This window comes from Bos indicus x Bos taurus, chromosome 5 (assembly GCF_003369695.1).
Source record: "Bos indicus x Bos taurus breed Angus x Brahman F1 hybrid chromosome 5, Bos_hybrid_MaternalHap_v2.0, whole genome shotgun sequence".
In the NCBI taxonomy this organism is placed as follows: domain Eukaryota; kingdom Metazoa; phylum Chordata; class Mammalia; order Artiodactyla; family Bovidae; genus Bos; species Bos indicus x Bos taurus.
The window spans coordinates 81,677,974-81,701,827 of record NC_040080.1 but is presented as its reverse complement, the minus strand read 5'-3'; the positions used below and the strand labels follow the sequence as shown (position 1 = coordinate 81,701,827).

The following is a 23,854-nucleotide window of genomic DNA, read 5'->3' as shown; positions in this document are numbered from 1 at the left end:
CCCAAATATTCACTAATTCAAGAATGGATAAGAAAATGTGGTATATACATTTATTTATAAAAGGGAATATTATTTGGCCATTAAAAGGAATGAAATGTGCTGATAAGTGCTACAGTGGGTGAACCTTGAAAATAAGCTAAGCGAAAAAATAGTCAGATTCAAAAGGCCACATACTAATGATTCCATTTATCTATGGAGACAGAAAATAAATGTGTGATTCCTTAGGGCTAAGGGATTGAATAATGCAAGTTAAGGCAGAAAATGGTGTTAATACATAATTTCAGATAATCATTTTTACAGAAAAATTTACTTAGTCATTTTCTTGAGACTTCATTTTCATTTTCTACTGTTGGAAGATTTGACAGGAGACGGAATAACTAGCTTCCTTCCTTAAATAAAGGTGTTGATTATAAATAAATTGTGGGCTTGAAAGAAAGGTTTGATAATCTGTATCTGAAAGATAGGGATACCTATTTGAACAGTTCGTTGTGAGGCTGAAATGGATGTGAAAGCTCTTGAGTCTGGAAAAAAAACTTCGTAGTTGCCACTTCCACTGAGCCTAAGGAAATGCAAAAGTTAAAAAGTAGGTGACCACACCTGGAAGGGGACAAACATAAATTTCCTTATCAAGTTGTACATTTTACTGGTCTGTACATGTTTTCTTTTTCTTATTTATTAACCATTTAAATTAAGATATGTTAACGTTTTATGCTGTGCTTGAGAATGCCGTCCCTTTCAAGAAAAACCACATTACAATGTCAGTTTTTCCCATTGATTTAAAATTCTGATCTAGTTCCTTGTGCAGTAGTATACAGAATTACTTAGGCAGGGTTTTAAAAACTACTAGTTTTTAAAAAAAAAAAACTACTAGTGCCTGGCCCCAGAGAAGGCACTGGCACTCTACTCCAGTGCTCTTGCCTGGAAAATCCCATGGGCGGAGGAGCCTGGTGGGCTGCATGCAGTCCATGGGGTCGCTAAGAGTCGGACACGACTGAGCGACTTCGATTTCACTTTCCACTTTCATGCATTGGAGAAGGAAATGGCAACCCACTCCGGTGTTCTTGCCTGGAGAATCCCAGGGACAGAGGAGCCTAGTGGGCTGCGGTCTATGGGGTCGCACAGAGTCGGACATGACTGACGCGACTTAGCAGCAGCAGCAGTGCCTGGCCCTGTTTTCACAGTTTCTGATTTAACAGGTCTGGTGTAGGGGTCTCTGGTGACTTCACTGTGTGTCCTGGATCTGAAACTCCCCTGTCTTAACCTGTTGGCATTTGTGACAGGTGGACTCAGAGATCTTGCAAATATGACATTTCATAGACCTTTCACTGTAAGAACAGTCAATTGAATTCATGATGATGGGACATGGTTTAGTGACTCTGGCTTCAGACTTGCTTACTTTAGTAAACTCGGGCTTCCACTGTCCTGAATTACCAGCTAGACTATTGTTTTGAGAAGAAATAACAATGAAAATACATACATTTTGTATTGTTAAGTAGCTGCTGTTGTGTGTGGTTTCTTTTTTTTTTTAGCTCCAACCTGCAGTCTAAGAAGAAATTTGATCCTCCCGTTTAGCTTGTGAAATACAGTGAAGCTGAGATAAATGTAGAAAAGTGAAACAGAACTGTGAATATCAGCATGATTTCTTATTTCCCACTTAAAACATCATATGTGTAACTTGGATTCAAGATTAATTTAAAAGCGTTTAAAGATCTTTTTCCTTTTGACCAGCATTTGTGGCTTAAATTTTGCCCCAGGATAAGCAGATGTTTTGTTTGGCTGAAATAGATTTCTTTTTTTCTAGGGGGGATGTGTGCAGTTCATGAAGGAAAATTTTAGAAGTATTCCAGTATTTTCTGTGTCATCTGAGAAGGAGATCTTACTATATTAGAGAATTCATGACTAAAAAACTTTTCCAGTCTGTAGTATTTTCTGCCTAAAAGTTTCACAGTTCTGTTTAAAATAGTGGTACCCTAAGGGAGAAATCAATTTCCAGAAATCCTCATTACCATAGCAGGTTGGATTTGCAGTTTTGTTGCTGTAAAATAGAACAGTACGTTTTTATGTTATTGAGTAAATTTCTTGTTAGTTTTAAGCCTGAATACTCACATAGGTTTCTGTCTCACTCTGTTAGGTGTAAAGAGTTCTCTCTGTGTTACTGGAATCCCTATTGGATGCTGCCCTCTGATGTTTGTGGAATGAACTGCTTTTGGGAAGCGGCCTTTAGGTAGGCACTTAATATTTAATTGGTAGATCAGTGTAGGTAAGATCAGATAGTAGATAATACATTTTTAACTGTAACAGGTCAGAAAAAGGTTTCTTTTCTTGTCTTCTAACATTATCATAAAAGTAAGTAATTCATTTTCTGATTAGGTTTTCTTTTTTTTCCCACTTTGAAGTAGTTACGACTAATTTTTAAATCCATACTTTGTGTGAAATGCTCTAAAATTTTTTAGATGTTATTAAGATAAACCATTGTTCATAGAACAATTTATGGTCTAATTTTAGGTAATAGGTGATAAAATGATAAACAGATATTGAATATAGACTTCCACTGACATTTGCAGGCATATGGCATTTATCTAATTTAAAGCTGGTGTACTAAAAAAACATTTGTAGGTAGATGGAGACAACTGGGGCAGGGTTAAGTTGGTCATTAGCAGAGGGATTGAATATTTGGGAATGGGAGGGAAAAGACAAATGTATAATGAAGAAGCAAATGATGTGACAATGTGTATTGACCCTTTTTAAAAAAGTTTTTGAAGAGTGTGGCTTTGTTAACTTATCAGGATAATGAAGGCACAGGGTTGGCTGACTCTGGTACCTCCTGCTTCTAACCCTCAGTGAGGGAAACAAGTGTTGGTAGAAATGGAATATCAGACTCTGAGATAGCGGCAGGGGAATGCCCTCCCCAAGAGTAACCTTTTTTTGTGATTCATTTGAATTTTAATTCTACTCATTCCATTTGCCGGGCACAGTGCTAGATGGTAAGAATCAGACTGAGTCTGGTTAACACGGCCCTGTCCTTCTGGAGCTTACATTCTGATGGAAGCTTCAGATCTGAGATTATAGTAGAGGGTGACAAGTTATAGCCAAGATGATGGGAGAAGCAGGTGATCATCAGATGGAATTATCTTAAGGCATCAAGGAAGGCTTTTTGGAGGGGTTGACTACATGAACAGGAAATTAGCCAGGCTTAAGGACAGGAGGTGACATATTCCAGGTGGGAAGAACTGCATTCTTAATCAATACTAGTAGTGTATATTTTTAAATTCTTATAGTCCAGATATATTATGCAGCCCACAAACAACTGGGAAGAAATCGTTGAAATCAGATATTTTAATCTGGTTGCTATGGAAAAGATTGGATGAATGAAATTCTAATACGAGTCAGTCAAGCCAGATTATGTAAACTTTTAAATAAAACTAAGTTTTTAAGATAATCTTACCATTCAGCTTGTTCATAATTTTGGAGAGTAGGAGCTCCATATTTTTCCTTCTTTAAAGAGTTGGCTAATGAATAGAGTATTGACAAGCTTCACTTGTTATCTCTGGTCTTGTGACATAAATCTATTCACTCTGGAAGCTGGGTAAGCTTGAAAACCCCTGTATTCTCCGATTTATACAACCCAGACCCTTTTGTAAGTTCTGGAATGAGTAATAATCTTTCTACTCCTTTACTGCAGGAGCAGCCTAGAGAAGCTGACCTAATCTGAATCCTGGAGCTCTGCTCAATATTCCTTTTGTTTGAGCCTCTCCAACTCATTATTTTCCCAACACTCCCATGTATTCCCTGGAAGGAATTCCGTGTGGATGGATACATGATATTGCAAACCTTGTGCTTTTTACCATGCTAAATTGGAGATTTTAAAAGTTACACATCCAAAGTGTAATTCTGAAACCGTTTTAGATGTATGTATGCATATTACTGTATGTGTACATATATGTATATGTACATATTACTGTAACATACTGTTAACATGTATCATATCATTATGTAAAATCTCTTAAACTTAGTGTATGATCAGGCCACCCAAGATGGCTTGTTCTCTTGCTCTCTGTACATTCCCTCTCCACCGGTGCCTACTTCACATTCACCCTACTCATATGACTGACCTTCCTGCGTAATTGCCCCTAAACGGACTAGTGAGTGTTCTAACACTTAAATCAGAACATCTCTATGATAGCTTATCAAAGGGATGGTAAGAGGCCTACCCCTCTGCTGGTTTCCCTGGTAACCAGTGAGCCAACCTGAGGTCAGTTCTCGATAACTGGTAATCTTTCCTTCCCCAGAAGCTCAATAACTGGTCATCTTCCTTCCCCAGAAGCAGACACTGCTGCCCTGTCCTCTGCACACGGTGGGGTGTTGCTGCCGGGCCTTGCCTCCTACGTGTAAACTCCCCTTGTCCATTAAGCCACTGGTGTCCCTGTCGCGTGACTCCAGCCTCCCCCTCCTGTCTTGGAACTGAGCAAGTACAGGCTTGCAGGCCTGCATGCTGCAGTCCAGCACACGCAGTTTCTTGCTGTAAACTTGGGAATCCCGTATTTACTTGGCCTGTTCACACTGGCAGACAAGCCAAAGTGCTGTACAGCTGCTGTGTCATTCTCATGCTCCATTTCAGTATTTAATTAACACCGCATTTTGGCCTGACTCGAGAGCTTCTCCACTCACCTAGGAAAGCATCTTGGAAATTCCCTCTGCCAACATTAGGACTCCCGTCTTGTCTGGCAGCAGTGGGCCCTCAGCTAGCACCGTTTTCTCCTCCTCAGACTTGTCTCAGAGTTCCCAGTTTGAATTTGTATATTTTGATCTTCTCTGGAGGGTTAATTCCTCCCAATTGATTTATTATGCTATGATCATAAAGTAACATCAGTTCAGTGGCTCCGTCCTGTCTGACTTTTTGGGATCCCATGGACTGCCAGAAGTAACATAAAAAAGCCCAAATCGCCACGTGTTTTGTCCATTTCCTGCATGTGCTTTTGGTAATTTGTATCTGCATCTGAGTGTTTGCTGGCTGACTGTGCCCCAGTGCTCACACCTCGTCTCCCTGCTCTGTCCTTGAAACAAGTGCGAAGTCCCTACAGCACCTGCTTCCAGCCCTTTCCCTTCAAGCCTCCTTCCTTTATTTTTTCTCTTCACCAGCAAGCATTTATAAGAGTATCTTCTGGCTTTACTTCCTTAAAAAACAAAAGCCACCTTCACACCTCAACTGTGAGCAGCACCCGCTTCTGACCCGAGGTCACCTCTGATGTCGGAATTGTTCCGAGGCCTAATCTGCTTCCTTGTTACCTCTTCCTCTGTCTTCCTTTCAGTGCTGTCTCCATCTCTGGCTCTTGAGACCAGTGTCCCAGGGTTTGTTTCTCTCTGCCTCTGGACTCCTTAGGACTCTGCTCTTTCCCTGCTCCCTGGATGGTCACGGGATCACCTGTTTAATTGGTCTCTTCAGTCCAGAGCTCTTTCCTGAGCTCCCGAGCCGTGTTTGCAGCTGCGCTGGGGTGATTTTTACCTGCCGATTCGTTCTGGCTCATCACGCCTCCCCTCGTCTGGGTTTTGTATCTTCACGCGCGGTGGACTCTGCGTGTGTCAGTCCACAGTGACTATTCCTGCTCGTCTCCTTTCTTGCCCGGGCTCTTGCCGGCCCCCTCCTTTCTCTGCCTGAACTCCCATGCCATCATTTCTCATCCAGCCACTGTGATCTCACTTCCTGCCCACCTCTTCTTCCTTCTCTGTATCCTGTCACGTACCGTACCTGCTGCATCTCCTGTGGTTGTGAATTGTTACCCATTTCAAGAAGTGCTGGCTTTGTAGACAGACACCAAGTGTTGCTCATTATTTAAGCCCCATTATTTAGCCAGGTGCTTGGCAACCAGTAAATGACTAGTAGTAATTTCCCCCAGCACTTCCAGACTTAAGGTTAGATGTTTGTGTAGTAAGCCCTCTTAGCAACCTCAGTTGTTTTCTAGTTAAGCAGTTACCATGCTTTTTGTTTAAATCTTTAAAAAATCTGTTCTTCACAACAGGCTGTAAATTGTATGAGGTTCGGATCGTGGCTTTCTGGCTTATCCCGTGTCTAGCATGTGAAAGGAGTTCAAATATTACAAAGAATGGATAATCCCTTGTGTTCTAAAAATTATAAGCCTGCACCAGCATTGTGTTGTCACCATAACTTTAGCATTCATTATTGGGAATTATAATTTTGCCACCTAGTAGAGTAAAATGATATTTTTTATTGATTTATATTCATTGATTATTTCTTGATATATTTCTGTATGTGTTTATCTTTTAAAAGTTTTGTTTGCATTGTCTGTATTGATATTTACCTGTTTGGTTTTTAATGATTACTTTATGAACTCTAAGAAGAATATATTTGACATTGATTACAAATGTTTACCTAATCTGTTTAATTTAAAAATTTTAGCTATCTTTTCATTATATAATCTCTTAATTTTAATATTATTAAATGACTTGAGCTTTTAAAATAATCTTTCTCTTTGGGATGGGAATTGATTTTCAGTTCATAGTGTCTGTGTATTTATTACCTGAACTGTTATCTTGAATGGTTCCATACTAGTTTTTAGAGGTATATTTTTACAGACTATGTTAAATTGTATTTTAACAGTTAATACTTCATATTGAATTTTTAGATTTTTAATGCTTTACATAAAATCTTGCAGTTTTTTTGCAAAGAATTGCATTTTGTCCCAAAAGTGATTTATGCGTGCTGCATGTTAAGTTGCTTCAGTTGTGTTTGACTCTTGTGACCCCGTGGACTGTAGCCTGCCAGGCTCTACTGTCCATGGGATTCTCTAGGCAAGAATACTGGAGTGGGTTGCCATGCCCTTTTCCAAAAGTGATTTATATACAACCTTTAAAGTAGTTTTACCTAGTATGATAATTCACTACAATTCTTTTTCTCTATAGTAAGAGGAAAAACTTTTTTTTTTAAAGGTTACACATTAAGGAAATTATCATTAGTGTTTCTGAGTAGAGTTTTCCAATTTTGTTCAACTGCAAATTTTAAAAATTAGTTCATAGTAGCTATTATTTTAGTTTGAGGAGAATGTTACCAGAAATGTAATTACTTACCTTGAGTTTATGTACTTCGTTATAATGCTAATTCCTAGTCTAAATCTTATTGTACGTTGTTTTCTTTTATAGAGAAAACACTAGTTTAATTATAGGTTAGAAGAACACACGGGAAGCTTTCAGTGTGGCCTAATTTTTTAAAAAGAGAGGGAAAGTTATTATTCCTTTATAACAGGAATGTTACTTAAAATAAGTCTGTTCTTAAGGCTTATTTACAGTATTTATATTAGAATTTTCATCTAAAACATTGTGTTAACTTTTTTCCCTAGATTTCTCCTCTCAACTTTCTACCTTGATAAGTTTTCACATCTACAGAGGCTATAAGAACAACAGAGTGGACACACTTACCCGTACTGGATATTCACCTGTTACTAACATTTTGCCACTTTGTGGCTGAATCATTTGAGCAACAGCCATTATGACACATGGGCTTCTCAGGTTGCTCAGCAGTAAAGAATCCACCAGCAATGTGGAAGAAGCGGGTTCGATCCCTGGGTCAGGAAGATCCCCTGGAGAAGGAACTGGCAACCCATTCTAGTCTTCTTGCTTAGAAGATCTCATGGACAGAGGAGCCTGGCAGGCTACAGTCCTTGGAGTCACAAAAATCAGGCACAACTGAGAGATTAAATCGCCACCACCATGACACATATTTTTGTATTTGCCTAAGAACATGTATTGCCTAAGAACACGGGTATTCTCCAATTTCACCATAACAAAATTGGCACTTCAGTTTATTTAACACTGACAATATGTGTATGTTAGTTGCTCAATCGTGTCCAACTGTTTGCGACCCCATGGGCTGTAGCCTGCCAGGCTCCTCTGTCCATGAAATTCTCCAGGCAAGAATACTGGAGTGGGTGGCCATTTCCTGCTTCAAACACTGATAATATTATATTTGTATACTACATATACATTTATATATATTCATATCTCCTTATTTACCTATTAATGAATTTTATATCTTTTCTTTCCCATTCAGAACCCAGTCAAGGAAAATACATTACATTCAGTTATTTAAATCTATTTAGTCCCCCTTTTCTCTAGGACAGTTTGCAGACTTTTTTTTGAAGGGGGGGCAGGGCAGGGACATGATATTTTTGTTTTGTAGAATGTTCCTTTGTTTGAACTTGCCTGTCCGCTTGGGATCAGATTCAGGATCTTTGGCAGGAATTCTGCACAGGAGATCCGGTGCCCTTTGGGCGTGCTGTTGGGAGGCACCTGGTGGTAGATGGTTAACATAATTGGTTGTTTGATCAGGTGGTTATGGTGGTGGTATCACATTTCTACACTGTTTCAGTATCATTATCCCCTTTGTAATGTGTGGGGATAAAACCTTGATACTGTGTGGTTTTAGCATTTATTAATTATTCCTGTTCAAATCATCTACTACAAGAGTGAATGCAAAATAGTGCTTTGTTTGGTTTTCCCATTCCTTCTACATTTTTTGGTTGGTATTCTTCTTTAAAGGAGAGTTCCTCCCCCTGCCCTCCTTACCCTTTACTAGTATCATTTTGGACCCATTGATTCAGTTTTTTTGATAGAATGTGTTACCCTTCATTACTGTCAAAATTGCTGTTTGTGTTCAGGTGATGCCAAATTTAGTCATGGGGACCCTCAGGTATTAACTTTGAATTATCTGAAGGATATCTTCTGATCCTATATCTGTAGAAGAAGAGAGTGGACTTTAAAATGTCCTTTTGGATAACATTTCTTTAAATCCACAGGGGTTTTTTCTTATTCACACTGTGATTAATATATAACATATAGCACATTTTTGTAGATCCTGACAATATTAACACCATTCAGTTGGGATCAAAATTCCTTGAATGGCTACTTTCCTATTAATTTCTTCGAAAGTTTCAGTCATCCCTTCCTCTAGTGTAGAAGCTTACTTTAGATTTCGTCCAGTTGCAGTGACTTCCCATCCCTGGGTCTAGGGACTGGGTGGTGGGCAGAGACATCTTCAAACCATGTTTTGTCTTCTCAGTTTAGATGTACTGTGTATAATGCTTTTAGTGAAAAGAGACACAGAAAAGCAAATTTCATAGAAACTGGTGGGAGGAGTGCTAGCAGTATGATTAGAAGAAGCCTTGCTGCAGTGCCTGAGAGCCAGAGTCCCTGGGACTGACTCAGAGGGACTTTTTTTCCATGAAGAACATTTGACTTGTTTTTCTTGAGCAGGTTTATTCTGCTTCTTGTCTCTGTATGTAGAGAGTTCTCTGCAAAGTGGCACATGCCTGTTACTGCTTACTTTCTTAAGTCTCCAGGCTTTTTATCTTTGGAACAGGATCGAGTTATGGCCAGCTGGGTAATTCGAGCCCATTATAAGATTCTCAGATCTTGGTCATCATGAGGAACAGGATCTGGAGGCATTTATCAGAAAGATGAGACAGTTTAGAGCTCTGTGAAATTGTTGTGTGTCTTGATTGCCCTGGCTTCTGCTTGTGTTACTTGACTTCCACTGCTTAGAGATGAACTGGGTTCACATGCCCTTGTTTAGATATAGAATGTGTGGATGGTCTCCCCTGATAGGGATCCAGTGTTAAACACTGACGGGCTCCACAGAAAAGAGGGGAATGGATAGAGGGTGCAGACAGGAAGGAGGTGCTGTTGCTTTCTAATTGCTATCAGTACAGAAACACAGAGCTTTCAAAAGACCCGAGCTTGGGCTACACCTTATGTGTGAGAGAGGTGGCATAGCAGGTGGGTAGGGAAAGGCTGGCCTCTCTGTGACCCTGTAACAGAAGGAGCTTGGACGACTGGATAGCCACATGCAAAATTGTGCAGTTGTCCCCTCTTCAGACCACTCATAAAAATCAGTTCCTGGTAGATTGATGTAAATTTTAAAGGCAAGATATGTACCTGATATCTTAATCTTATTAATAATCTTAATAACTTGATGAGTGAAATATCAGCACCGTTTCTTGAATAGTAAATATTCTTCTTCCAAGAAATACCACTTTATATGTGACTTCTCCATTTACCACCTTTAACAAAGTGGTGTAATAATGTTTAACTTTGTCAGGTATCTGGGGGAAGTTTCATTTTCTTAAAAGCAGTTTTTGTTGTTTTTTTGTAAAGAGCTTCACCTTTAGAATAATCAGCCCATTAAGGGTAAGTTATCAAGGTTATGAGTTTCAGTCTCCCAGTTGAGGGATCAGGGAAGGAAATCACCCCTTTTTTTCCTAGGAGGTGAGTATTCTGTGCTGAAGGCTGACAGTTACCAGTAATTGTGTATACAAGAGAAATGAACCTGTTCTCAGGCCTCAGGAACCCAGTAAGACCAGAAAAGCATCAGTTTCAACTGCTGTCTTAAGTGTCTCTAGGCCCTTAACAAACAAGCTTGTTAATAGGAATGGGCAGATCCACAGTAAAAGCAGGAGCACGTTTTATATCTATCTATCTATCTATCTATCTATTTATCTCCAGGCTTAATTTTTTATCATGTTAATATAAATAATTGGTATAATTATTAAAAAGGATAAAAGTATAATTCCAAATGTTTAATGTTAAAACATTAAGATGTATGAATTTAATATTTGGGCCTACCTGGCTTAGTGGTAAAGAATCCACCTGCCCAAGGCAAGAGATGCAGAAGACATGAGCTCAGTCCCTGGGTTGGGAAGATCCCCTGGAGGAGGAAATGGTAACCTACTCCAGTATTCTTGCCTGGGAAATCCCATGGACAGAGGATCCTGGCGGGCTGTAGTCCATGGGGTTGCAAAGAATCAGACATGACTGAGCACACACACATGCTTGCATTTTTTTATATAGTCAGTTGTTTGTATTTAATTTTATTTAGCATATTTTCTCTTTTTTGATATCCTCGTCAGGGAATATCCATGAACAAGATTTTCTTCAGAAAACAGTTCTGGGTCCACTCTGCCACATGCAAACGTGAATACTCAAGATTCCAAAGTCCTGTGCTAATAAGCAATGTAACTGCAATAATTTTAGCCTGTAAAATTAAGAAAAATGATTGATCACCCACCTGTTCCTGCTACTTAGTAATATATACATACAACTATTAAACAATATAATTTCTAATGCCCTTTTACATTTTACAGAAAGGATCTCTAACCAAAAATTGAAGTCAACAAAGTGATTTAATTATATACATATATTTTTTCATATTCTTTCCATTATGGTTTATTGCAGGATATTGAATATAATCCCTTCTGCTATACAGTAGGACCTTATTGTTCAAACCTAAGTCTTTGAACACAGTCAGAATACCATGTTGTTAACATGTTACCCTGTACTAAAACTGTTGGAATATGTGGTTATCTTTTCTATCAGATATGGCGTGAAAATGCAGCCCGTTGAGAGAGTGCACCTAGCCGTGGTTGCCTGCGGGGAAAGACTGGAAGAAACTGTAACCATGTTGAAGTCAGCGCTCATTTTTAGCATCAAACCTCTTCAGTTCCATATTTTTGCTGAAGATCAACTGCATGATAGTTTTAAAGGCATAGTAAGTATTTGAGACTTAGTCAGGTCTGTAGAGTTGAATATTTAACATATACTATAGTAAAATGTTATTGAACAAAAATATTTATCCTGCAGCTCTGCCCTCTTAGAGTGGGGACTGCTCCCTGCTGCCACTTGCGTCTGTGCATCCAGACCTGGAGTGTAAGAAGGAGGCTTGTCTCTGTGAAGGCGTTAGGCTGCTTAGTCCTACTTAGTCCTTTGCCAAGCATGGAGGTTTTGTTTTACTAACTGTAGTTCCAGGATGTTTTGACTGAGAAGTCCTGTGTCTTAATTGTGTTCCCATCCGTGCCTTGAGAGTGGCTCAGTCAGAGTGTGCACAAGGTTTTGATTCTGTTTTGAGTGGAGGGAACTTTTAATTGATAATATGGAGGGAAGTGACTTCTTGTTCTGATAGGAAGGTTTTCTATTTTGGTTTTGCATTAGTTGCAATCAGTTTGGCTGTAATGGCAGAAAACCCAAAATGTCTTAAAAAGATAGAAGTTTATTTCTCTCTTATATAAAAGCAGGTAGTCTGTGTTACGTGGCAGCCCCATGTTTTCAGGGATTCTGCTCTTTTTTCTCTCATGTGGCTGAGCCATCTTTAACATAAGACTTCTACCTCATGATCCAGGATGGCTGCTCAAGCTCCAGTCATCACACTCATATCCTAGCCAACATGAGGGAAAAAGGAGTGAAGAACAGTGTTCTCCTCCTTTCTAAGGAGACTTTCTAGAAGTCGCACAGGATGTTCCTGCCAGTATATCATTGGTCTGATCTTAGTCATGTGACCATATCTAGCTACTTGTGAAGACTGAAAATATACTCTTTTAATCAGGACCACTGCATTATCTTAACAAAAAAAAATTACTATGCAGGAAGAAGAGAACAGATAAACATAGAAGGGAGAACATACACAAAAAAGAAAATTCCCCAGAAATCTCATAACCTTGTGTTCTGAAATGGTGGTAAAAGTGACGGTGATTATGCCTTAACCATCTCTGTCTGTCTCTCTGTGTCCATTCAGTTAAGCTTTCAAACTGATTTGGATTTTTATGCTTGACCTATGTAGGTAAAGCTTGTTTGATATTTTCTCAGGTAATTTAGTTCATTTTTCATATTAGTTGAAAAATACTACTTGTGACCTCAAGTCTTTTAGTTTCCTGCTAAAATCTTTGATTCTAAGAGGTATAAAGCTTTACTTACTGTTTTACAAGGAATGGAATTGGAACATTCTCTTAAGACCATACACAAAAACTCAAAATGGATTGAAAACCTAAATGTAACACCTGAGACCATAAAACTCATGGAAGAAGATATAGGAAGAACACTGTTTGACATAAATCATAGCAGTGTTTTTTGGATCTGTCTCCTAAAGCAAAAATAAACACATAGGACCTCATTAAGCTTAAAAGCTTTTACACAGCGAAGGAAACCATTGACCAGCCAAAAAGACACAGCTTACTTAGTGGGAGAAATACTTGCAGATGATATGACCAGTATGCCTAGCATGCAGGATTTACTCAAAATCCTGCATGCTAGGCTTCAGCATTACATGAACTGGGAACTTCCAGATGTCCAAGCTGGGTTTAGAAAAGGCTGAGGAACCAGAGATCAAATTGCCAACATTTGCTGGATCATAGAGAAATCAAGCGAATTCCAGAAAAGCATCTACCTCTGTTTCATTGACTATGCTAAAGCATTTGACTGTGTGGATCATAAAAAACTGTGGAAGGCTCTTAAATTAAGAGATGGGAATACCAGACCACCTTACCTTTATGTTGAGAAACCTGTGTGCCAGTCAAGAAGCAACAGTTAGAAACCTGTGTGGAACAGCTGACTGGTACAGGATTGAGAAAGGAGTATGACAAGGCTGTATATTGTCACCCGTTTATTTATCTTACAGAGCACATCATGAGAAATGTTGGGTTGGGTGAGTTACAAGCTGGAATCAGGATAGCTGGGAGAAACATCATCAGCCTCAGATATGCAGATGATACCACTCTAATGGCAGCAAAGAGGAACTAAAGAACCTCTTGATGAAGGTGAAGGAGGAGAGTGAAAAAGCTGACTTAAAACTCACTATTGAGAAATGAAGATCATGGAATCTGGTCCTGTCACTTCAAGGCAAATAGAGGGGGAAAAGGTGGAAGCAGTGACAGATTTCCTCTTCTTGGGCTCTAAAATCACTGCAGATGGTTACTGTAGCCTTAAAATTAGAAGACGATTGCTTCTTGGCAAGAAACCTATAACAAATCTAGACAGTGTGTTATAAAGCAAAGACATCACTTTGCCGACAAAGGTCTGTATAGTCAAGGCTATGGTCTTTCCAGTAATTATGTACAGTTGTGGGAGCTGAACCATGAAGAAGGTAGAGCACTGAAGAATTGATGCTTTTGAACTGTGGTGTTGGAGAAGACTCCTGAGAGTCCCTTGGATAGGAACGAGATCAAACCAGTCAATCTTAAAGGAAATCAACCCTGAGCACTCATTGGACTGATGCTGAAGTTCCAACACTTTGGCCACTTGTTGTGAATAGCTGACTCATTGGAAAACACTGATGCTGGGAAAGATTAAAGGCAGAAGGAGAAGAGGGTGACAGAGGATGAGATGCCTGGATGGCATCACTGATACAAGGGACATTAACTTGGGCAAACTCCGGAAGATGGTGATGGACAAGGAAGCCTGGTGTGCTGCAACCTATGGGTCACAAAGAGTTGGACACGATTTGGTGACTGAACAACAACATGACCAGTAAGGGGTTAATGTCTAAAATATATAAACAACTCATACGACTTACCATCAAAAAACAGCCTGATTAAAAAAATGGGCAGAAGAACTGAGTAGACATTTCTCCAGAGAGGACATGCAGATGACCAACAGTCACAGGAAGAGATGCTCAATATTGCATGTTAGTCATCAGGGAAACGCAGATCAAAACCACGGTGGATCTTGCCTCACATCTGTCATAATGGCTATCATCACGAAGATCCGAACAGCAAATGTTAGGATGTGGAAAAAGGGAATCCTGTGTGCTCTTGGTGAGAATGTAAAGTGGTGCAGACTGTGGAAAACAGTATGGAGGTTTCTCAAAGAATTGAAAATAGAACTACCATATGACTTAGCAGTTCCACTCCTGGGTTTATATTTGGGGAAAAAACCTAAAAACACTCATTAGAAAAGATGCATGCACCCCAATGTTCATAGCAGCATTACTTACAGTTGCTAAGATATGGAAGCAACCTGTGTCCATCAACAGATGAATGGATAAAGAAGAGGTTGTATGTAATCACACACACACACACTCTGAAATGCTAACAAGCCATAAAGAAGAATGAAAATGTTGCCATTTGCATCAACATGGATGGACTTGGAGGATACTGTGCTAAGTGAAATAAGTAAGAGAAAAAAAGTACTGTTTAATATTACTTATAGGTGGAATCTAAAAATTACAGTGAGCAAGTGAATATAACTAAAAAGAAACAGACTCACAGTTACAGAGAACAAACCAGTGGTTACCAGTTGGGAGAGGGAAAGGAGGAGGGATAATACAGGGGTAGGAGATTAGGAAATGCAGACTATTATGTATTAAATAAGCTACAGGATATATTGTACAACATAGGAACTGTAGCTGGTATTTTATAATAACTATAAATGGTGTATAACCTTTAAAAAGTGTGTATCACTGTATTGTATACCTGTAACTTACAGAATATTGTACATCAGCTGTAGTTCAATAAAATAACCAAAATTAAAGCCTTACTTAACCGTTTTAAAATATTTATAGTTTCTGTATCTGTGATATGTGCTTTTCTGATCCTAAGGTAATTATCTGGGTTGTTTTCTGAAATATTAACAGAAGAATTAATCTTGTCCTAACAGTTCAAAGACTAGCAACAGATTGCTACCAACTATGGAAGCCTTTGAAAATATAATATAAAAGTAAAATAAATTTATTGCTTCATCTTATATGCAGCTCTCTGTTGTCTTCAAATCTAGATGAGTTATTGCTTGTGTAGTATGTGTTATATTTTTAAACTTAGTTTTTCATTAACTATCATAGTTAACTCTGAGAATGTTTGGGTTTTCTTTTGATGAAAGAGAATCAAATATTTTCTGGAATGTGCTTTTACTGCAAAAAAGATGACTAGATACTGGAATTTTAAAAATGATTAAGATTTCATTTTGATGTTGGTATTTAAAGGGTCTTTAATAAGTGATTAATAAGTCACGCAAGGGTAATAAAATGCTAGTGTTTGAAACTAGTTGATGGAGACATCAAAGCTGTGTTGGATATAAAGCTATTCCCTTAAACTATGTTGGAAGGCATATGTTCCTTCCAAACATATGTTGGAAGAAAAGAAGAAGGAGGATGTTTCTAAAAATTACTTGAACACAGACATAATTCAAAAAGAGACCTTCAGTCTGTATTTTTTTCTTCTCCCAGAGATTGTGAATGCTCTGTAGAAAATTTACATCAACAATACTGTTGAAGCAGCAATGATAGGTAACGCTTTCTGAATTTGAAACAATTCAGAGTCTCCAGATGCATTCAGGAAACTAAAATGTATTCATTATAGATTTTCAGATGAGAAAATCAGATTTTGCTTTTTTTTGTAATGATTTTTTAAAAATTGGCACTGGAAGAATTTCCCTGGCAGACCAGTGGTAAGGACTTGGAGCTTTTCTGGCCAAGGGCCTGGGTTCAGTCCCTGATTGGAGAGATGTGAGATCCTGTGGGCCGCACAGTGCGGCCAGAAACAAAAACTCTGTGTTAGATATATATTTACTGAAATATTTAATCATGAGGAATATCTTATGAATATAAAAAATGCATAGATAAATATTTTCTTTCTTTTTTAAAAAATATATTTTGGCCATGCATCACAGCATGTGGGATCTTAGTTTCCCAGCCAGGGATGAACCTGAGCCCCCTGCAGTGGAAACATGGAGTCTTAACCACTGGACCACCAGAGAAGTCCCAGATAATATTTTCTCATCAGTTCTTTACGTTGATCTGACTTGGATTGTAAACATTTTCTATTATGTCATACATACAATGGTAATAAGATTAGTGCTTAATTTTTCTGACTTTAACTTGTTTAAGGATTGAGAAGATTTGTACATTAGGTCAAGTTTGATGGAGGTGAACAGTTTGTATAGTTCTTTCAACTTCCTGGTTTTTTGACTGATACTCTTATCCTTTTAATTGTCCCTTAGATCTTTATGGTGAATTCTTTCTAGCTATTAGAATGATTTTAAGATTTTGAATGAAAACGGTGGGAAAGAAAAATCTTCTTTCTCTTAACTGTGTATGACATACGATGTATAACATCTTAATTTTTAGCTTTTGAAAACTAATCTTGGTTTATAATTTTGCAGAAGTTTGAATTGAGTTCTTTTATTTTTTTTTATTGTAGCTTGACAGCTGGTCATTTCTGCAAACATTTAATTATTCATTATACCCGATAACTTTTCCAAGTGAGAATGCAGCAGAGTGGAAAAAACTGTTTAAACCGTGTGCTTCCCAGAGATTGTTCTTGCCAGTAAGTTTTTCTCCAGTGATTTTTGTTTGCATCTTGCTTTTACACACGAGTTAATGAAGAGTTTCATGTAAATCAGTTAAATGAACACACACAAATTATTTTCCCTTTGAATATTAGAAGAAAGAAAAAACTTCCCATAGAACAAATAAAAGCTATGGTAAAATATGCTGTTAAAAATGAAAAGTGTAAGTAATTTCTGTTGCAATACTATTTCTTACATTTTAATTATTCAGTTGCTATAAACTGTTTCTTCTCTGAGGAGGAGTTGCCTGTCTGCCTGCTAAGTCACTTCAGTTGTGTCTGATTCTTGCGACCCCATGGACTATAGCCCACCAGGCTCCTCTGGCCAGGGGATTCTCTACGCAGGAATACTGGAGTGGGTTGCCATGCCCTTCTCCAGGGAATCTTCCCGACCCAGGGACTGTACCCACATCTCTTATGCCTCCTGCATTGGCAGGCAGGTTCTTTACTGCTAGCGCCATGTGGGAAGCCCTGAGAAGGAGTTAGAGATTATCAGATCTTAATGGAGCCAAGTCTTTGCCAGTAGGAATGCAGTGGCAGGATCACCTGCCAGTTGCAGGCTGCATTTGTAATTTGGGAAATGAAGCAGTTTATTAAATAACTATTTCTGTTTTAACAGCAAGTCAGTTCACCTTTTCTAGCTGATACTTTTAACACAGAAACAGAATTTGAGGCACGTGAACTAAAAGGGAAATGGGAACCATTTATTCAGTGGGGCTCTTTGGTGGTAGTCTCTGGTGATAAACCCTGATTATTATTTTTTTAATCTAAAAATATTCAGGGACTTCCCTGGTGGTCCAGTGATTAAGACTCTGCCCCCAGTGTAGAGGGCCCAGGTTTGAGCCCTAGTCAGGGAACTAGATCCCACTGCCACAGCTAACGATAGAAGATCCCATGTGTCGCTATTAAGACCCAGTACACTCAAATAAGTAATAAATATTTTAAAAAATATTCAGAAGCAAGATTACCTCTTCCATTTTAATTCACCCACATTTAAAAAATTCTCAGTAGTTGTTAAAACCACTATAATGTTTAAAATAATTACGGTAGTAGAAATATTGAAAGTGCATGAGTTCTGTATAGGAATTATCGGGAAGAAGCTTGTTTGTTATTAAGTGGAATAAGGCAGTTCTTAGCATATTGAGAATAGAGTTTGTCAAATCTAGAATGTCAGTTAAGATTTAAAATCATGTTACATTTTGATAGCTGAATCTGCCTAACCAGTAGGTTTATTGCTGGGCATAAAAAGTCTTGATCCTAGGATATCTTCCTTGTTGTCTGCCTCCCTTGTAAGAAGCACACAAATAAGGGATTAAGAGGGGAAAAGCCTAAGAAGTTTTAGATAACTTCATGCAGGCTTTAAATTTTAAAAATTAAAAAAAATATTTAGGTTGAATCATTGCAGTGTTACATCATTTAATTAGTAGTTTGAGTGCCTTTGTTTTGCCACGTATCCGTACTGAACTGCTGTGCATATAGGAATGAATATGTACCCAGATTTCTTGTTTTCATAGAGTTTATTGTCTGATATGGGAGATGAACATTTAAACAAGCACTTTATGACATTAAATAAACAAGAATACACCACTGGAAAGCAATGAGTGGTGAAAGAAGCATGAGGTTACAACCACTGCTCTTCTGTTTTATTCAGCATTGTAAAGTTTACTTGTTGATGTTTTGATAGGAAGTTTGCCAGATCATTTAATGATGTGATGTAGTTAAAAATTTGAAATGCTGAAATTAAATACTTGAAACCTGTCAAATTGTTCTTGTACTTCATTCACTCTTAGTTCTGCATCTTTTTAACCAGATTCTAAGTTAAGTTGATTCTTCATTTTTCTTAAATGAAGAATTTTCCTAAAGTATTTACTGAAGTAGTTAAGTAAAAACCTTAACTTTCTCCTCTTTTAAAATGGAGGGATTAAGGGACTTCCCTGGTCCAGTGGTTAAGAATCTACCTTACAGTGCAGGGATGTGGTTTCGATCCCTGGACAGGCAACCAACATCCCACGTGCCACAGGGCAGCTAAGCCTGCACACTGCAGGAAAGACCCCATGTTCCACGACTAAGACCTGACACAGCCAAGTCAATTAATAAACATTAAAAAACTTTTTTAAAAAATGGAGGGATTAAAAGATCCAATGTAAGCTCTGGCAAATCCTCCTTCCTCCAGAAGGAACCATAGAAAAATACTGATGTGATTGTCATTTCACCTTATGTGTGAAGGTGGACTTCCTTGGTGGCTTCCAGGTGGACTTCCCTGGTGGCTCAGTGGTAAAGCGTCCACCTGCAATGCAGGAAACGTGGGTTCCATCCCTGGGTTGAGAAGATCCCCTGAGGAGGAAGTGATTACCCACTCCAGTATTCTTGGCTGGGAAATCCTATGGACAGAGGAGCCTGGTGGGCTACAGTCCACAGAGTCACAAAGAGTGGGACATGACTAAGTGACAGAACACACACACACACACATACAACGTGACCGCCGATGGCAGTGGCTCCCGACAGTGACCTTGGAGCTTCCTGTAGCGTCTTCCTAGATTGCTAACAATACAGTAGTCTGTAAACACATTTGTCTCATGGTACAGAAGCAAAACAATTGCGTTCACTTTTCTGTCCTCCAAAAAAGAAGAGAGGGACAGACAGACAGACACATACGTACATATCCTTTTAATTATAGTCCTTGAACAAGTGAACCTTCTCTATTCAGGCTCTGTGGTTAACTGTCAGGTTTTTTTCCCTCAGCCTGCTATTAAATCTGGGGGCATGGAGTGATTTCAGCTTCGCAACTGGTCATTAAGGTGATGGCTTAACCCTAGCTTCAGAAGGAGGCAGCAGCTTTGAAAGGGAACAGAATGAGGATCAAGCTCTTATCCTCATTATATTCTTAACCAAAAAGCTTTAATTTAGGTTAACCTAATCATTGAGTCTTACTAGTACACTGGGATAGACAAATTTAAATTTGCAGGGGTCAGATTCTAAAGTCTTTGGGTGAGGCAGAAATAAAAACTTACCCTTGAAAATTCCTGTAAAAGATACATGTTGGAGGTTTAACCCCCGGAGTGGGGAAGATCCTATGGAGTAGGAAAGGGCAACCTACTCCAACATTCTTGCCTGAAACATTCCATGGACAGAGGAACTTGGCAGGCTGCAGGCCACGGGGCTGCAAAGAGTTAGACACAGCTGAGTACAGCCAGAGCAGGAAGGAGGTTTGACATGTCTTGGAGAAGTGACATAGCCAGTCTTCCAAGACAAGTCTTGTTTTAGCCCTTGCTATTTAAATGCAGGATCTTTGATTTGTTAGGAGATGGTCAGCTCATCTTTAAGAGCATGGACTCGAGCTTGGTGGTCTGGATTTCAATTTTGGCTCTACTGATTGCTGGCTGAGGGCATTATGAAGTAAAGGTACCAGTTATTAGTGTTACGGTAGAGGGGACAAGTTCAGATCTTCATTTGTATTGGCTAATTTCTGTATTTATCTCAGGAAATTAAGATTTGCTATGTCAGTTCACCAAAGGTAATGTTGTTTTCCATTATGGAAAACATTTCCTCCCTAGTCGTTGAGGATATTGCTTTTACTTTTTTAGTCTAGTTTTTAGTATTGAGTTTTTATTCTGATGTGTTTTCATAGCTTTTCTTCTTTAAAAGTTAATAAAAAGATTAGCAGAATATCTATATATGCTATTGTAAAAATGGCAGACTTGGGAAAAATTAATTTAAAAAATTAATGTCAAGTAGTTTATCTCTTAAGTAGTTTTTAAAAAAATAATGAAAGCCTCTTGGTGTTTTATAATGAAATAGAGTTACTGATTCAAATATCTCTCCCCATAGTTAATCCTGAAAGAAGTTGACTCACTATTGTATGTTGACACTGATATCCTTTTTTTACGGCCCGTTGACGATATTTGGGCTTTGCTAAAGAAGTTTAATTCCACACAAATTGCTGCAGTGGCACCAGAACATGAAGAGCCTCGAATAGGCTGGTATAATCGCTTTGCCAGACATCCATACTATGGGAAAACTGGAGTGAACTCGGGAGTTATGCTGATGAACATGACCAGAATGAGAAGGAAGTATTTCAAGGTAAGTGACTGATTCAGGTTAGCATTCTGCTCTTTTCCCTCCAGATTGTTTGGTTTCCAATTTAGTTTTGTTTTATTAAAAGCTAGATTGACCTATTCAGAATTTTTCTACTTACCTAGAATAATTGAAGCAAGTGTGTTCTTAGTATTCTGTTTATTAGAGCATTACAGTAGGTCAAAGCAGATGGCATTACAGTCAAGTATCAAGCAGCAAGTGTGAACATTCCTAGATTGCTTTTCCAGACAAGAGTTGTCATTTTGTAGTTGTGCAGCCTCATAATACTTGACTCTAAAGTGTGATATGTCCTGGAGGAGCACAGATTGTAGTTAAGAGCTTAAGACTGTCATGTTAGCTTGGTTCAAACACTGAGATCTTGGGTAAGTTTTGAACATCTCCAGGCTTTGATTTCCTCATCTGTGAAATGGTATGATAGATAACGGTATGTATGTCATGGGGTTTTTGTGAGGAATAAATTAGTTAGAACGAGGCTTAACACATAGGAAATGTTGGCTATTTTGGTGCTATTGGAAGTTATAGTGACTTTTTAAAAAATTCCTACCATGTTTCTTGTCTCAAATTTTGGGAAAGTCCGGCTATTTCAATTCTCTGTGCGTTCTGAACGCATTGTACTGTTTATCAGTCTCATGCTGATGAGTCCTTAAGTCATTGTAGTCTGGGGCCATTGGAGTCAAGTGGTTTGGCCTTATGTTTAACTTTGTCGCCTGTTCACCACAACTACTGGCCAGCTAGTTAATTTTCAAATGTCAGTTCCCTCAGCTGAAAAATAGAGATAATAAATGACTTAAGTAGGTTGTCTTTTTAAAAGAGACCCACTCAAAGTGCTTAGTATAGGGCATGACACATAGTAAGCACTTCAGTGTTAGCTAAAAGCAGTGATTTCTGAAACACTCATACTCACTGTTTAACCCTTTACATCTGGTTAATACTGAATTAAGCATTAAGGGATATTATCTTCTATAATATGAATATCTATACATATATATTTGCACATGTATATATTTAGGATTTTTCCGTTGGCTGTGGTGGACCAGAGTTTACACCGTTATTTTTATTCCTGTCTTTGTGTCTGATTTAAATCTATCGTCCCTTCGTATCCTTCCTGTACTTCGCTGTACTGCTTGTGGCCGTCACCACCCACATCTGGACATTTCAATCCTAAGGCAGTTTAACATCCATCACTCTTGTCTTCTGTATATCTAGCCTACATAGGGTTTGTTTGTTTAGCTTTCCCATCTTCTGTACCTTTCTGAAATCTTGCTGTCTTTTCAGTTTGTCTTCTACAAATGATGCTTTAATGAAGCCAGTGTAACCTGTGTTCTTGCTTATCAGTCAACTTCAGTTACCCAATTTGATAATATATTTTGAGTTTTAAAAATGTATCTACCATAACATTTTACTAAATAAAGCAGGTGTCATACCATGAGTTTTCTTCCTTTTCTGATGGTTAGACTATGCTCGGTAATACTATACCAGAAGATGGTGCTGTAAGATTGTGTGCTAAGGAATAATGTAATTCCTTAGGAACTCTTCATTTGAAATTCTTAGAATTATGAGAAGTGTTGTGTTGCAAAGAACCTTAGAGGTAATTTAGTGTAACACCATTATTTGATTTTTAAGAACATTTCAAATTACAGCTATGTAGTTCAAATCTATAATTATTTTTTATTTGCCTTTTACTTATTTGAATGTCATTCTTAAGTATGTATAATGGTTTCTCCCCTTTTCTTTTTGTCTGTGGTATGTTATAATCCAGCTAGAGATGTAGATATGGGAGTTGAAATAATTTCTAAGCTTTCAAACATTTGTTTCTGTCTTAATGAAGAACATATGAGGTGTATGATTGTATATGAATTTAGTAGGTGCAATTTACTTCATACGTACTATCCCTGTGTTTCAGACAACTCTGTTCTTGCCCAGTGGGAACAAAGATTTGCTCTGTTTTTAAAATGTTTTATTTACGATTGCTGATATGTTTCGACAAAATTTATTGATTTTTTTTTGGTTCCATTTTATATCTCTTTATTTTTCTTGATTTCCAAAAATATCTTTAGCAGACATGGCTTTGTTTTTTTTCCTACTGACTCATAATTTCTGGCACAGATGTTAAATTTTAGAGCTCTAGTGATATAACTGAATTACTTGTAATAACTTTTCAAACTGTTTCATACACGTCCACAAATGTTATCCCATAGTTATTATCACATGAAAAGCTGTAAGACAACCCATAGGACAATGACCATGTTTTAAATTCCTATTTGCTTTGTTGTCACCCAGCCCCTACCATTCATAATTATTCAGTCCCAGCCTTATGTATTATAATTATATATTTTAAAATTGAAAATAGTAAAAATTTAGCTTTTTGTTTTGTTTCTCATAATGCTGACAGACACTGATATAACCCTGGCTAAGATACTGCTTTGTATTTTGTGTTATGATTGTTTCTGCAGCGTTGAATCCCTAGTAGGACATTTCTTGACCTTTTCCTATTTATTAGATAAAAACCAAAGATTATACATAAGGCATCTTGAGAATTCTTTTCTTGTATGTTTGCTGTACCTTGTTTGTGTCCTGCCGTTTATTATTTTGTAAAGTTTAATTTTTGCCTGTTTTCTCCATGTACTGAAGGAAGGGTATGTCTT

The 23,854-nt window shown here is 38.1% G+C and overlaps 1 protein-coding gene across 2 annotated transcripts in view; it reads left to right on the top strand.

Annotated features, from left to right (window-relative positions):
- The window catches only part of GXYLT1 (glucoside xylosyltransferase 1), a 51,746-nt gene that overhangs the window by 6,585 nt on the left and 21,307 nt on the right, over positions 1-23,854 (top strand). The window contains exons 2-5 of one of the 2 annotated variants that reach the window (XM_027542594.1): positions 2,132-2,224; positions 11,383-11,554; positions 16,968-17,093; positions 20,943-21,194. In XM_027542594.1, coding sequence (XP_027398395.1) covers positions 2,132-2,224; positions 11,383-11,554; positions 16,968-17,093; positions 20,943-21,194 — 643 coding nt within the window. The remainder of the gene's footprint in view (positions 1-2,131; positions 2,225-11,382; positions 11,555-16,967; positions 17,094-20,942; positions 21,195-23,854) is intronic. The other variant, XM_027542595.1, reaches the window with a different exon arrangement.